The sequence below is a fragment of the Trifolium pratense genome, linkage group LG5 (assembly GCF_020283565.1).
Source record: "Trifolium pratense cultivar HEN17-A07 linkage group LG5, ARS_RC_1.1, whole genome shotgun sequence".
NCBI classification, from domain to species: Eukaryota; Viridiplantae; Streptophyta; class Magnoliopsida; order Fabales; family Fabaceae; genus Trifolium; species Trifolium pratense.
Genome location: NC_060063.1, coordinates 9,200,505 through 9,218,264, shown reverse-complemented (window position 1 = coordinate 9,218,264; position 17,760 = coordinate 9,200,505). Strand labels below are relative to the sequence as shown.

General features: G+C 33.2%; 1 protein-coding gene across 1 annotated transcript; it reads right to left on the bottom strand.

Moving 5' to 3' along the window:
- Window positions 1-7,723: 7,723 nt before the first annotated feature.
- On the bottom strand, window positions 7,724-8,509 carry LOC123886000. Its single transcript, XM_045935341.1, has one exon. The coding sequence runs from the start codon at window positions 8,507-8,509 to the stop codon at window positions 7,724-7,726; it is 786 nt and encodes a 261-aa protein (XP_045791297.1).
- Between the last annotated feature and the right edge of the window lie 9,251 nt (window positions 8,510-17,760).

Genomic DNA, 17,760 nt, shown 5'->3' with positions numbered 1-17,760 from the left:
TCATTTCTTTATCAGAATTATTTATGTCATTTGGTGACATCTCTGCCCCCTCAAGTTTTGGCATTGACAATTCCAATTGCATTGGCTCATTAGAAATCAATTTTTCTTTGATTTCTATTAATTGTTCTAGCTTTTCTTTGGACACTTTGTATCCTGAAGCAATCTGTGCTAAGTCATTTGCTTCTTGGTTTTCTATTCGAGGAACATGTTCTATGTCAATCGAATCGAAACGTTTTAGTAACGCATTTGCTATAACAAAATAACGAATCAAATGCTCTTTAATACATTTGTATTCTTTTGTCAATTGCTTCAACACTAATTCTGAATCACCTTTTATTCTAATGTCTTTTGCCCCCAGGCTCAATAATATTTCTAATCCTGCTATCAAAGCCTCATATTCAGCTTCATTGTTCGAACACATACCATTAATCCTGTATTTGAACTTAGTAGGAATTTTTTGTGGGGAAATTATCAAAATACCTATTCCAGTACCATGCTGATGTCTAGACCCATCAAAATACAAAGTCCATGGTTCTAAAGCAATGTAATTTTGAGGTGATTCGCTTGCTGAATGATCAACAATAAAGTCAGCAACTATTTGGCCTTTAATTGCTTTCAAAGGTTTGTATGAAAGTGAATATTCAGAAAGAGCTAAGGCCCAACTCCCAATTCGACTATGTAAAATTGGTTTTAGCAACATATGTTTAATAACATCATAATGAGAATAAACATAAACATCAATAGGCTTTATATAATGCTTCAATTTCATACAAGAAAAATACAAACAAAGACAAAGCTTTTCAATACTACTATATCTAGTTTCAACATCATTAAGGACTCTACTTAGATAATAAATGGCCTTTTCTTCGCCATTTTCGTCCTCTTGGGCTAACATACTACCTAATGTGGTATCAGATGCTGAAATATACAACTTCATAAACTTATTTCTAATTGGTGGCATCAGAGTTGGAGGATTAGACAAGTATTTTTTGATTTCATCAAATGCTTCTTGCTGATCCTGCCCCCAAGTAAAAACATCTTCTTTCTTGAGTCGAAGCAATGGTGAAAAAGCTTGAGCCTTACCACTTAGATTCGAAATGAATCTTCTCAGAAAGTTGATTTTTCCCAACAAGGATTGGAGTTGCTTTTTGTTTGTTGGAGGGTTAGTCTCCAAAATCGCTTTTGTCTTGTTTTGGTTTATCTCAATGCCTTTTTTATGCACCACAAATCCGAGGAAGTCTCCTGCATGTACACAAAAAGCACATTTCAATGGATTCATTTTCAATCCATATTTCCTCATTCTTTCGAATGACCTTTTTAAACAAACCAAATGATCATTTTGTGATGATGATTTAACAATAATATCATCAATATATACTTGCATAAAAGTATCGATAAAATCATGGAAAATTGAGTTCATTGCTCTTTGGTATGTGGCTCCAGCATTTTTCAATCCAAACGGCATTACGACCCATTCATAGGTACCCAAAGCCCCTGGGCATCGAAAAGCTGTTTTTGCCACATCTTCCTCAGCGATAAAAATTTGGTTATATCCAGAATACCCATCTAACATGCTAAGATATTCGAAACCTGCTGCTGAATCTATTAACATTTCTGCTACAGGCATCGAATATTCATCTTTAGGGGTAGCATTATTTAAGTCCCTAAAATCTATACATATTCTAAGAGAACCATTTTTCTTAATGACAAGAACTATATTTGCTAACCATTCGACGTACCTGGCAGTCCGGATGAACTTGCTTCTCAGCAACCTTTCGATTTCCTCCTTGATCTTAGATAGGATTTCTGGTGCAAATCTCCTTGGTGATTGTTTAACTGGTTTCTTGTCTGGTCGAATGGGTAATCTGTGTTCGACCAAATTTCTGTTTAAGCCTGGCATTTCATCATAATCCCAAGCAAAACAATCTTTGAACTCTTTAAGGAGTTCAACCAGTTTCTCACGCAAGTCCTTTGGGATATTAGCACTTATGTACGTTGGCCTTTTGATCGAGCCATCTCCAATATCTATTTCCTCCAAAGGGTCTTGGGCCTGCATCTTTTGATTGGAACTGGAAGGATCTTTCTCAAATCCCAATGGTTCTTCATCATAGATGCAATCCAATTTTTGAGTTATTGGCAATAATTTGCCATTTTCACAGTTATTGGCTTCGACAGCCATATTTTCTTGCAGCATTGTGGCTTCTAAAGCCATCTTTATCTTGTTTTCGGCCATATAAGCCGAAATCTTGGCCCAAGCATTGGGCTTAGTCATCGTAGTATTCTTCAAGGTCCCACCCAGTTGGGCGGACTTTGCCTTCATCCACATGTGGACCATCATCTATCTCCTCTCTCTCCCAAATGAATCCATGAGTTGGATCCAATTTGACAGAATGGTAGACATTATCAGCAGGGGCATAGACATATCCCTGTTCAGTACATGGCGATATGTTCGCCAACTTCTTATCAAATGAATGCTTAGTTATGTGGTGTGTTTCAGCCCTAAAATAACTTTGATCGGCTTCGATATTCTCTACCACACCATCATCTCTCCAAATACTTACCCTCTGATGGAGAGTCGAAGGCACTGCTCCAACGCCATGTATCCACTCCCTTCCTAGAAGCAGATTATAATTGGCCTTCGATGCTACAACCAAAAACAAAGTTGGCCTAACAGTACTGCCAACTGCCACATCGACTTGAATTGCCCCCAGCGAGAAACCAGTCTCACCTTCGTAATTCGAAAGAACGATGTTGTGAGGGTGCAAGTCAGTAGAAAATTTACCAATCTTGGTAATCATGAATTCTGGCATCAGGTTTACTGCTGCTCCTCCATCAATCAACACTTTGTTGACCCCCACGTTATTTACTTTGGCCTGAATAAAGAGGGGTTTCAAATGATTCTTCATTCCCTCAGTTGGCCTCTCAAAATTGGCCATCTGTTCCTCTAAACAGCCATTATTCATTACATAATAACACATTGGCTTGTGCAAAGCCAATTCAGACTCATCGAACTCATCCTCCCCTTCAGTCACTTCTGACCACACGTCATATTCAGCAGGGAGGATCGAAACTACGTTCACCAGCACATCAAACTCGGGATCTGAATCAAGGAGATCCTCATCTTCCATGTTCTCTCCTTCAAACTCATTCTCAACCTTTCGAACATCCTCTGTTTGAGTCAATCTTTCTTTCAGAGGCCTTCTGGTCACTTTGACAACCTGTTTTCCTTTGTTGTCTTCAGTCTTTTGAGCCTCTTGAAGGGAGAGTCTTTGTTGGCGCTGATGCCTACGCCATTGTGTGCGGGTCATGGGATTCTTTCCCTTGTAATTGTTTCTGTAAGCATACTTCTTCGAATCAACAGAATGACTCGAATGATTCTTACTTGAACTTCCCTTGTCAACAGAATTTCTGACAAAGTTTGATGCATGACCATGAACCCATTTGTTCATTGGTGAGTTGTTGGATGGCACAAAAGTATTTGGGTTGCCCAACCTTTGATGTATTGGTTTAGCATGCGCCATGTTCTGTCTTTTCATTGGCCTTGACTTTGGCCAATTCTCTTTGTTTCTTCTGAATGGTATAAACTTGTTGAGGCCCTCAGTAGCCTTCTTGTCGAATACGGCACTGCACCTTGGGCAAAGCATAACTTCAGACTTGTTAAGCTTACACCTTTGCAGAAAGTCAATCAGTTCCTCTTCAGCCCCAGGATACACTACTTTCATTTTTTCGTAGTATTCATTCTCTGGAATAGAAACCAATTGAGCGCCTCCTGATAAGTCCATGGCATCGATCATCAAGCATTCGACCGGTTCCACATAGGAAGCATCTGATATTTGTAGTGGATCTTCGTCAATCTTCATCTGTTGTCTGGATTTCTCTCCAAACTTCAACCTTCCATCTTTCAAAGCCTTTTGAACCAGATCCCTGAAAAGAACACATTGTGAGGTTTTATGACCCAAAAAATTATGAAATTTGCAAAAACCTCTTTTCTTTTGTTGTTCAAGGGGAGGCACTTTCAATCCCTTTGGAACAACAATTTGGCCATCAGTAACCAACAAATCAAATATTTCATCACATTTAGTTATATCAAACGAATAAGTTTTAGCAACAAATTTATCATTCTTGGGTTCGACAGGATTTTTTCCATTCGAAGGTTTTAGTAATTTGCAGACATAAGGAGGGCCAGGTTTTAGTTCGGCCATATTAATTTCATTATCCTCTACGTCTCCATAGTTTATTACATATTCCTCATCATCATCATCTATAGTTTCGACATAAGCAATCTTTTCCCTCTTTTGAAACTTTGATGATCTAGCCTTTTCAGCCTTAAGGCGTTCGACCTGTCTTACCCTATCCGCTAATTGTGCCATGTCTCTTAGATGTTGTGTATCTAATTTCTTTCGAATTGAATAATCTAGGCCTCCAGCAGCCATTTCAACTAACTCATGTTCAGGCACTTGAGTAAAACATCTGGCCTTGAGTAGCCTAAATCGATTCAAATAATCATCTATGGACTCTGGTGTCTTTCTCCTCACACTGGCCAATTCCTTCAAACTAATCTTAGATTGGCCCATATAAAACTGTTCATGGAAAGCCCTTTCCAATTGAGTCCAATGCTGAATCGAACGGGGGGGAAGAGTTGTGAACCAAGTGAAAGCATTTTTTGTAAGGGAATTCGGGAAATATTTCAACCTTAAATTTTCATTATCTGCCAAATTTCCTGCTTCGGCAAAAAATCTTGCCATATGTTCCACTGTTGACTCAGTTGTGTCCCCAGCAAACTTTGTGAATTTGGGGATTTTCCATCCCCTTGGCAATTCAGTTTGTAATACATATTCAGATAATGGGGAAATAAAGTTAGGCCTATGTAAGCCAACGTTGAAACTGTTTTGAGTTAAGATAGTTTCGACTAAATTTGCCAAGTTATCTTGTTGCGCAAAATTATTTCTTTGCACATTTCTAATTACTTCGTCAGCATTCTGATTTCGATTAACCAAAATTACTTCAGGCTCTGGCACTTGGTGCACTACTGGAGCCGGTGGTTCCTCTTGTACCACTTGTGGTACTTGATTGTTTGGAACTTCATTGTTCACATGAAACCCTTGGTTATGAACCTGTGTTTGGTTTCGAATGGGCTGAAGGTTTTGGTTAGGCATTGCAGGAGTACCAAAGAAATCTGCTATTCGCCCCATCTGATGGGCTAACAACTGATAATTGTTATTTGTACTGTTAATCAAGGGATTCAAAATAGTTCCCAATTGCGAAGTCAGAATATTAACCATTTCATGATTACTCTCGTCCATTTGTTGTCGAAAGGACATCATAGTTACATTGGTTAAATTTTGTAAGGCAATGTCTCTGGTCCTATTTCCCACAACAGAGACTGCTGGGGAAGGCATGGTACTCCTTTCAGGATTTTGATTAGAATTATGTAAGCCTGCCATTAGAGATTCTGGCATTCCTAATCCTGATTGGTTCAACAGAAATTATCGAATGGGGCTCCTTACATCTTCAGCACCAGGCTGACTGCCTCCTATACCATGTGATACTAACGAAGATATCGACCCAGATACAGTCGAACTCGTTGAGGGCATTGTTACCCCTATATTCCCAAAACTGACTGCAGGAACGCTCGAAACAGATGTTCCAGAGCCTTGGGCCATGACAGTAGCGTTACTAATCGACGCTTGTGTTGGCTGTCCTTCAGGATTTGGGACATTGTTGTTATTGTTTTGATTGTTATTTGGTGGTCTAACCATTTTTGATCTAGATTTAACACTAGTTAAATTTGGTAAAGATTTACCACTTCTCAAATGCATACAAAATCAAAACACAAACTATAAATACTAACTGTCTTAGTACTTGTAAAAGGATTTTTAGAAAATAAACTTCTTTCAAAAAATGTAAATTGCACAAAACAACCCGTCCCACTGGGCGTGCCAATTTGTTTACACTGATTTTTGGTAAACAACCGCTAGTTTAAATTAATTACTTGAGAGATCAACTAGTAAATCTCGGGACAATTGTTCATGCATTTTGTTAAAAGAAATTTGGAAGTTTATCTTTAAAGACATCCTTATTTTGCAAAAGAACAATATGTTAGATTTCTGAAACATATGTTAAATATAAACAAAGTAAGTTCACTCGAACGAGGGAACTAATAAAATGCAGAATTTGTAAATACTTTAGAAAGTAAAGACTTATGGAAAGTAAATTTGCATTTAGAATGTAAAAATTACAAAGAAAATGTAAAGGTTCACCGATTCATACATCTTTCTCGAGTAACTCGTTTCTCGCCTTAACATGGATACTTTGAGTGTTTGAGATTTTGTGTAAATGAATTGTGACCACTATTTCGACTATACATACTCCTATTTATAGAAAACTAAGTAACGTCTATCCTAACGTTAAACTACTACACTTCAGCCACGCGTCCTTTTGCATTTGAAATGAACCAAGGCCTTTAAACCGTTGTAACCGTCGAAGTCGAGTCACACTTAAATGATGAAAAATGCTCTAAGTCCACAATTCCTGACTACTTCGATTCGTTAGCTTCTATCGAAATATTCTTCAGTCTCGAGCTGTGAAGTTTTTCCATTAGAATTCTCTTGTTCTTAAAGACATTACCCTTAACCTTCGTTTAAACGATAAGAGAGATAATCTCTCTTGTTCTTGAAGACATTAAAGACTAAGGCTATTTAAAGCCATTTTAACAGGTTTTTATAGCAATAAATGTCTTTGGAACTGGAGATTATAACATATTTTACCTTGAGCTAAAATATGGGATAACATATAGTGAAGAACTAAACACCAAGACAAATCATAACAGTAACATTGTTGGCACAATGTCAGCATAATAGGCCAAGTAGCAACCGATCTTTAATTCTGCTTCGATCACTTCGATCCAAGGCCAACTTTACTCGAATGAATCCTTAAGGACCTTGACAGTGTAGTTTGTGCACAGGAGACCAAGTTCAATGACAAGCAATCCACTCCTTCAACAATTGACAAAACTTTTGTGAGAATCTTTGTCATTAAGGTATCTCCATTCGATCCAATATGCAGTAAAGTGAAGTGAGGACTTGATCTGATGTATCTTTGAGTAATTTAGGAACATATTTATCCAACTTGGTGAATCACCCTTCATATATGGAACAAAAGATACCAATCTTGACTACAACTGTAACAAGTAAGATTAAAACCAATCTGATTCAAGGGAGAAATAACAGTGAAGTCCAAACTTAATAACAATGCCAAATATCTTCCACAGTTGTAACAACAATAGAAGAAATCACAACATTCCAATCGAATTGATAGAACAAATCACATAAGAATACTTCCAAAGGTATTGAAGTCATAACTACCATCAATCAATCTTGAACAATGTTGTTACAGAACTGACCCCTATATTGTGCTAGCCTCCCTCAAACTCATAGTAAGAGAATACTTAGTATGAGTTTGGAAAACAGAAACCAAACAGAAAAAAAGACCAATTCGACATAGGAAAGTTCTGCCGGGATCGAAGGGAAAAAGTGAAATTGAATCGAAAAATGACATAATAGAGAGTATAGTAGCAGAACTGGAAATATATGTGGCTATCTAACTTTCAGCATGTTGCAATGAGACCATAAGCAACCAACAACCAAACAGACCAGAAACAATGAAAGAATCAATGAAAATTATCTTCCTGACAATTTCTAACAAACACGCAGAAAACTGAGAACTAAGTCCAGCAGCGATTTCCGCCGGGATCGAAGACAAAAACACGAACAGTAAAATACATCGAAATGAGCTTTGACAGAAAAGTGAGCATAACAACGGAACTGTAAATCACTGACATAATTCCACCGGGATCAAAAACTGTGATGTCGAAAGCTCGATGGTGAGAAATGAAAGTGATGCTCTCCGACGAACATAATAGCAAATCAGAAAGCGTATCACCTTTCTTGTTGTTCTGATCTTGATCTTGCGAGAATCGGACGTTGCCGTCATGTTGACGCTCGAATTTGATCGGAGAAGAGAACGACTGAACACCGGGTTGATTCTTCGATTTCTGGCTGACTGCAGAAGGCACAAACTCAGTTTCAAAATTCTTCAATTGTTTGTGTTCTTCCGAAGTGGTGATCGCGAAATCGACATTGCTACAACAAGAATCACCAAGAAAACAAGTAATAGCCCCAATCTTGATGGAGAAACCATCAAAATCTGATGCAATTGAAGGAATAGAAACTGGAATGATTGGACTTGCGAAGCTGCCAAAAAGGATTGAATCTTGCGAAGTTGAAAATTCCAGATCTTGATCAGAAGTGCTGAGAATTGCAACATCGACGGATTCATCTTCTTCACAACTGTCAGAATCGTAAGCGAAAGCACAATCTTCATCTTCATCCCTCGGGTATCGCTCTGATACCATGTTGAGAATCATGAGATGAGAGGGATGAAGATCATACTCATAAGAGAGGTAGAGAGCATAGGAATACTCATGAGGTAAAAACTCATATGTAATCATATTGATTGATAAAAGAATAAGTAAAATGTACAATGGAGTAGCTTATTTATAGGACTATTTGGAGTAACTAACTCTCTAACTAACTTTCTAACCTCCTAACCAACTTAGTAACCTATTAACTAACTATCTATATTCTTAATAAAGGCCTCATTTATTTTTTTCTTGTTACAACAAAAGACTTCATATTTTACTAATTTTAAAATTAAAATTAACAAAAGAACATTGATAGTATTTTTTTTTTTTGGTACATGAACATTGATAGTATTTAGTAAGGATAGTTTACACAATCCTTTATATATTAAGACTGTTATGAATATTATTAGTGGATGTCCTGGCCCATGTAATTGGCCCATTATGTTTACCTATATATAGATATTATGTATCACTATATTGTAACTCTAACCCTAATCCTAGTGATGAACAACATACACTATTCTTTCTCTCTTCTCCATCTATACTATTGCTCCTATTTACATTAGTTTATAACACGTTATCAGCACAAGCTTACCAACTGAGGTATGCAATTCTTATTCTATTATTATGAAATCACAAGTAGTTTTTATTTTTGATTATTATATGATTATGAATCGTTTGAACCTTGTATACTTATAAAAGATCAAATAATAATAATTAAAATTAAATAAATAAATAAGCATCATTCCTTTATGTATTTAATTGATTCAATGTTGTTTACGCTTCGTGATATCCGACATTTGTATGGTGAAGCATAACACTTTGATCATTAATATTACATAAAATGTTGATCAATTATTTATTTATTTCTTTATTTATAATATGTATCTTGGATGTTTGATATTGTTTGAGTTTCGTGACCGACAATAGTCTGGTGAAGCATCATTATGCTTCGTGACCGACACCTGTATGGTGAAGCATCGACACTTCGATCATCCAAAAGAACATAAACATGTTTAAGAATTCATAATCTTGGTTCCTGAAGAACCTAGACAGTTAATACATGAATTCCCGAAAAATTCATAATCTTGGTTCCTAAAGAACCTATTCTCAGTTCCTGAAGAACTTAGATATTTAATACATGAATTCCCGAAGAATTCATAATCTTAGTTCCCGAAGAACTTAAAAAAATTTTGTTCCCGAAGAACTATCACCATTTATCACCATGCATCCCTAATGGATTGCACATCAAAATACTTTTATGTGTTATATAGTTCCTGAAGAACTAATAAAACAACTTCTTTTTCTCTTCAATGAATTCTAGATGAATTCAATATTCCTACATCCTTGAAGGATTGTAAATTGATAGTGATTTATTATATAGTTCCTGAAGAACTCAATGGATAAAATTGTAAAATTCAATTGCTAAGTAAATTTCACAGAAAGCATTTAGCATGAATCGCACCTTTGTTTTTACGGCCTGCAGTAATATAACCTTGAAAACAAAGGTCTATGGCCGTATTGATTTTTCCGTTAAAAATTCTAAATTAAGACAAATCTTCATATTTAATACTGTTTCCAAATATAACTATCAATGTTTCCAAATATAATTTTAAATGTTTTATTATGACATTGTGTGGATTCTATTATATTCGTATCTTTTACTATTCTATATATATTTCTGAATGATTACATAAAGATTAATCTAATATCATAAAACCAAACTCTACCACACAGTTGCTACAAAGGTGTGTACGTACCACGCAAAATCTACTTTCATTTTTATAGCCATGTTCATTTTTATTTGATAAAATTTTGTATGATCATTAACAAGGACTATAATTATGCTTCAGATCCAGAAGCAACTTTTATTTATTTTGTCGTCATATATGTGTCATATCAAATTTTGCCCATATAAATATTTGATGCTTTTGTATACATTAACCATGAAAGGATTTTATAAAGCAGATCACCTTATGATTTAGATTGAGTTTGTGATAAATTGGGTGCTAGTTTTCCGAAAGAATATATTCATGCATCCTCGAAGGATCACAAAAAATATTATTATAATATATAGTTCCTGAAGAACTTATAAATTTAACCTTGAATTCCCGAAGAATTCAATAATTAGTTCTCGAAGAACTTACAAATCTAATCTATGAACTCTCGAGAATTCAATACTCTTAGTTCCTGGAGAACTTAAGAAGTCTCACCATTTATTATGATCTTAGTTCCTAAAGAACAATTTTTATTCTCAATGAACTCCAGAATAATTCAATAGACTAGTTCCGGAAGAACTTCAAAATCTCAATTTTATTATGAATTCCAGAAGAATTCAATAATCATGCATCCTTGATGGATTGCACATAGAACTGATATTATATTGTTTAGATCAATTCTAATTTTTATGAACTCCGGAAGAATTCAATATACATGTATCCCGAGCTTTGAATATTTTGGATAAAAAAAAAAGTGTAATGAAAAAAGTTATAAACCAGAAGTTTATACTACACTTATATATTAGTGCAATTGAAGCACAAATTATTGTAAACCAGAAGTTTACAAATCATATTTATCTTTGGCAAGATCGGTTGGGTTATCCCGGATCTATTATGATGCGAAAAATAATTATTATATTGTTGAATATGTATTGAAGAGCCAGGAGATTCTTCAATCCAATAATTTGTGTTATTGGTTCCCAAAGGAAGTTGGAAATTTGAATAATTGGGTCTCTCACAATTTGAGAATGTATATAAGGTGATATTTGTAAACCAATTCACCAACCATTTAGATATTTTATGACTTTAATTGATGCATCAACTAAATGGTTAGTCAACTCACAACCAGAAGTTTGTGAAATTGATTTGACAAATAGCTCATTTTCAGAAAGTATTCGATAAGTATCATATGTAAATCAAAATTGATATTGAATATCTTGTAGCATATGCTAATTAAAAATATGGACCTGAAGATCCTTCATTTAGACGTCTAAAGTTAAATGTGTGATTGATACTTATGAAATCATAACTTCAAAATTCAACTTTGGGAACATGGCATTATTTATAGAATTTTTGCTTTGCATCAAGCCAATAAGTTATAATATGAAAGTCCTCCCCTTAATTTGCAATTAAGTTTAGGTTTATAACCTAATATTTTTCATATAAGCATTTTTTTGGATGTGTTGGTATGTTCCAATTGCTCCAATATAATGCACTAAGATGAATTATTAAAGAATATTGGGAAAATATATTTGATATGAATCTCCATACATTATAAAGTATTTTGAGATAGAAAAATTGGAGACTTATCTACAGGCCTGTAGGCTAATTATCAAGTGATGAGTTGATTTTCCCAATATTAGGAGGAGAGAATAAGCAGCTGAAAAATATGAACCAGAAGTTCAAATGAATCACTTGAAATAAATTAATGTTATTATCTCACATTAATCCTCATATAAAATAGTTTGAACAAGAAGTTCAAAAGATAAATCATTTGCAAAGTTTATGAAATCAACGATCAGCTGCTAATGCTCCGATCAAAATGGATGTCCCTGATGGACAGTCTTATATTGCAAATGAATTTTAACCACCCTGAAGCGTGGTAGATCAGTCGGTTCCAATGAAAAAAAAAATCCTCAAATAAGAAAAGGAGCTAAAAAGAAAGATGACCCAAGTGAGGATATGAAACTGTCAAAAGAGTATTTGACATAATTGAGTTATAAGTTCCAGAAGAACTTCTCAGGTACCTGAAATTTATGATAATAAAGAGATCTCGACGAATTATGTCATGAATGAAAATTATGTCACGAATGGAATATGATGGAACCGAAAGAAAGTCAACGTTGACGATATTTTATATATAATATAGCGCTATTTGTGAAAGGAGTTAATGAGGATCATGAAATAAATTCTATTGAGAATTATAGACAATGATTGTCTAAATAAAAACGCAATTGCTATGTAATTAAAGTCACTTTGCAAAGTGAAGATTTTTGGACCAGCAGTCCATACACCTGAAGATATAAAACATGATGAGATACAAATTAATTTTCTTGTGAATAGAAAATGTTGCAATACAAACATTAAAAGCTTGATTTTTTTATTCAAGCATATTGGTAAAAGTTTGCTATTGATTGTGAAGAGAAATATTCACCTGAAGTGAAATCAAAATTCTTCTCTTACTTGATTAAGTTTGTTAACACATGGAAGATTCAATTTATTTGAAAAATGTGTTACGCTATATTTATATGTCACTTGTTAGCGTGGATTATATAAAACTCCATGAAGAATTTAATTTCCACGAGATATACATTTCAAACTATCGAAGAGATGACTTAATGAAATGAATAAGTCACTTTGGAAATGAATTTGTTATATGATGACATAAACTCCTGAAGAGTTCTTGAAATCTATTGATTAAAGAAAAGTTTGAAATGAAATATATTTGATATTAACGAATATAATTTATTGTTACTTGAAGTGAACAAAGATCATTTCATGTCTCAAGAAAATGATCACTTACTTGAATTGGTCTTGAAGGACCATATTTTAGTTCAATTGAGAACACTATTGCATTTTGCTAATTATGTATGTGATGGTATCAATAAACTCAAAGATATTGGAACAAAGTCAAGTATATAATTTGTATCTTAGAGACACAACAATATCATCCGATCATGTGGAAGTTTTAACACTACATTCAGAAAGTTCAAAGTGTGGTTTTGTTGAAGTTTGTGATTCTACACATACAAGAAATTTGAAGAAGATAATACTGCATCAACAGCTAATTAAGAGAAGATTATATTAAAGAAGAAGAATCAAATCTTTCTACAAAGTCATCATCAAGTAAAGCTTCTGATCAACTATATTGAAGATTAATTGCTCTTATTCATCTCAGATATAATTGTCTTCATGAGGGGGAGATATAATTGTGTTCTGCACTCTTTTTCCCTTAACCATGGTTTTGTCCCATTGGGTTTTCCTGGTAAGGTTTTTAACGAGGCAGTTCAGTTCAAATACAAAGGATGTTGTACTTTTTTTCCTTCACTAGAATTTTTTTCTCACCGGGTTTTTTCTAGTAAAGGTTTTAATGAGGCATATCCTCGATGGACATCCAAGGGGGAGTGTTATGAATATTATTAGTGGATGTCCTGGCCCATGTAATTGGCCCATTATGTTTACCTATATATAGATATTATGTATCACTATATTGTAACTCTAACCCTAATCCTAGTGATGAACAACATACACTATTCTTTCTCTCTTCTCCATCTATACTATTGCTCCTATTTACATTAGTTTATAACAAAGACAGAAAACTCAGCAAACATCATTAAGCGCCTAAATGCAACAATTATCCCGCCTAAACTTTCTGGCCTTTGGTTTCCATTTTTTTTTTGTACAGGGTTTTCACATTTTTATTTCCAACAAAATAGTATTAGGAAACATTAAAAACTTTCTACTCACCGTTACAATTCTCAATTTCAACAACAACCTAGACACCTCTTCAGTCTTCGCCTCTTCATATTTCCTTTTCTATTTTCTTTTTCTAATTTTTTTCATTTCATTGTCTTTGCTTCAAAAACAACTTTTTTTTTCCATTCCCTTTCTATTCTCATTCTCTTCTTTGAGATATGCAATCTCTTCTTCATACATTCTCACTTCCGCAACAAACCTTTCACTTTCGCTTACAAATAACTGTACGTTACTACATTTTATGCGCCTCTCACACCAATGCCTTCTTCAATGACATTTCCTTCTTCTCATTTTATTTGGTTATATACCGTATGTTTGTTACATTTACTTAGTTTTTCGTTTAGGATAAGTTATGCTATTTACTTAGTCTTTTTCTCTGTATATATATATATTTTAGTTTGTTACATTTAAATTTATCCTTTTGTTTTCTCCTTTTCAGTTATTAGTTCATAACTAATACCTTTGTGTATATCAATGAGATGGATATTCATGATATTCAATTTGTAAAGTGATAATTATTGTTTATTTATTTATTTAGTTATTGGTTAAGGAAGTTAATTATCATAGTGCCAATTTGTTGTTCTTATTTTGGTTTAGTCTAATGGAGTAAATTTTTTTCTCAATTTTATTTTATGAAATTGTATTTTACTAGTCCCACACCCGTGCGATGCACGGGTATTATGCGGTATTTTATATTGTAATGTTGAAAAATCATTCGTATAAATTGAAACAATAAGTATTATGAAAATTATAATAATAACATCAACAACAACAAAATAATAATAATAAAAAAGTGATGTAAATATAAGATAGATATTAAAGATGTGTTTATACATTTCGAAAAGATTACAATGGATCCTATTGCGTCTACCAAAATAAGTTGGTAATCCATAAATTGTCATGTCGCTATGAAAACGGTTTGTGGTCATACTCGTACATTGTGCATTTGATTCTTAATTGGACACTATAATTCAATATATAGTATAAAAGATTAATTAGTGCGTATAATTTAGTAAAACATATTATTATTAGTTGAGTGGGTGTATAATGAAAAGTAATAGGTATATAAATGTAGGCATATAAAAAAGTGTATAGAGATGACAATGATGTAAGTAGAAGTGATGTGACATTATTGAGTGGTTTAATTGGATATAAGTGACTGACGTGGATTAGAGTTAGATTAGTGGTTGCACAACTATCTAGGAATTATATATATATATATATATATATATATATATATATATATATATATATATATATATATATATATATATATATATATATATATATATATATATATATATATATATATATATATATATACATTTAAAAAACTTATTTATACATCACATTTGAAGTTACTTTGGTATCTTCTTCATTAACATTGATTAGCAATATCTTTAACTCATTCTTCAAAATAACTATGGAAATGATAACATATAATTGACCATGGAAAACAATCGATGTTGGAACATAAGTTTTTATTTATATTATAAATCTCATTGGAGGATTCTGAGTTGGATAAACTACTTCATTATCTCTTACGAAAAAACTACTGTATTATCGAATTTGACATTTATATTAATTTGAAACTTATTGGAGCAAAGATAAACCAACTTAACTCATACTCAAATATCGAATATGATAAAAATCATATAGGGCATAACAACAATTAGTAAAATTTATTTTATCTATTTTTTTTACTAACATTAGAAAGTAGTCCTGACAATCGACCAACTTCTTATATTTATAAAGATTGGACAAAAGATTATTAACAAAAACATTAAATTTTTTGAAAAAAAGACAATAAAATACACAAAATAATAAAATGAACAAAAACATTTAAAATGAATAATAACCCAAAATAATAATAATAATAATAATAATAATAATAATTACAATTATTACCCCACATTAAATGAATGTAAGTGGATGATGTGACTAAATGAAAGGTTTTCATTGGTTTGTGGATTAGGGTTTAGATATGCAATTCCACAACTATCTAGGATTTATATATATAGATGTCATAACAATTAGAGCCGGGTATACGGACCAAGGTCCGCGGGCCGACCCGGTTAACCCGCAGCCCACACGGACTTAAGGCCAATTTTTTTTGGCCCGTTTATATTTTTGCTCGTGTGGGTTGGACCGTTAAAACCGCGGGTTATGCGGGTTAAGTTCGCGGGTTAGCCCGTGGCCCGCCTTACTTTTTTTTATATATAATTAATTACAAAATTTATCGGATATAAATAACTTGTAACTTGGTCCATGTCCAAATTCAACTTTTTTAACCACAAAAAAAAAAAAACTTAGTCTAAATCCTAATTATAAAAAGCAACAACACACTCCAATTTTAATCAAGTAGACAACAACACAAAACATCAGGATTCGGGGATGTTCTTCTACTTATAATCTTTTGTTCTTTTTCACTATCTTTTACTTTGTCTTATATATACATTTGCTAGTATTTAAAAGATACATGTCCAAATGGGTAGTTATTTTTCTTGGGGGTATTTTCCGCTATTATGTTTTGAATAATTTGGTTACCTTGATGTGATTTAGTTAAGTTGAATCTGTTAATCTTTTTATGCTTTTTTGGGTACATGTAGAAAGTTTTTCTCACTAAAATGGACGGTACAAAAATGACGATAAGAATCAGTTGAATTTGATTTTAGTTGCATTACTTACAAAGAGAAGATAGATAAACTCAATGATATCACAAACTTTATTTGTTTTTATTTGTTAGTTACAATTTATATGTTATAACATAAAATTATTAATAATATATATTTTTTAAGCTTTCATTATATCAATATTTTACTAATTTAGTTTATTTTTTGAAAAAAAGTGATTTTTTTTTTTTTTTTGGTAATAGTCCGCGGGTTAACCGTTTAACCCGCGGGTTTATGCGGACCGGACTTGGACTTAATATTATAACTCGTTTATATTTGCCGACGGGCTTGTTCGCCCCGTTTAATATGCGGGTTTATGCTGGGCGGGTTAAACGGGGCGGGCTAACCCACATACCGAGCCCTAATAACAATATCGAAGATTAACAAGTTTGGAATGTAGTTTTTTTTCTTTTAATGGATTTGAAACAGCTTGCCCACTGTTAAATACTAAGATTGTTTATGAAATTTTATGAGTAAATTGAACTTGCACTATTAGTAAATAGGCCACGAACAATTTCTGGACCTATATGTCAATTATCAATCCTGCTTACGGGTTTGTATAGATGTGTTCTCTTTAGGCGTCATGGTTCTTTTTCCCTTTCAGGATTTTACTTTTTTGCCCTTCAATAAAAACTTCGGTTTCTACGAATCAATTTTTTTTTGCCTTGAAAAAAAACGGTTTCTGTTAAGTGAATTTTTCCTGAATTTGAACTAGAAAAAAATTTGATTTCTGCGGCAAAATTGAATTTTTTAGGTGTAAAAGATACATGGAGGCCCTAAAGAGAACATTGTATAGTTTTACGAGATGAGTCATTTGATGAATGTGGCCCCATTGAGTAGATCTTTATTTTCTTACGGGTACTTCACTTATATTTATCGGGGGTATATCCCGTGCATCGCACGGGAGAAAGTACTAGTTAAAAATAAGGAAGAATCACATAAGGAAGTTGACCAATTAAAAATGTTGTCACATAAATTGTTGTCTTTCTTGCAAGAAATTTCTTACTAAATAACATTTTCCTTAACAAATTGTCATCAACAACTATTAAAATCAATTGACTTCATTATCAATAAGAAAATAAATATTAAACAAAATCAACTACATATTCATTTAATAAACAGTTATATATACTAAAACGTATTTAATATAGAATATAAAATTTATATCAAAATTTAGTGCTTCTCCTTATAA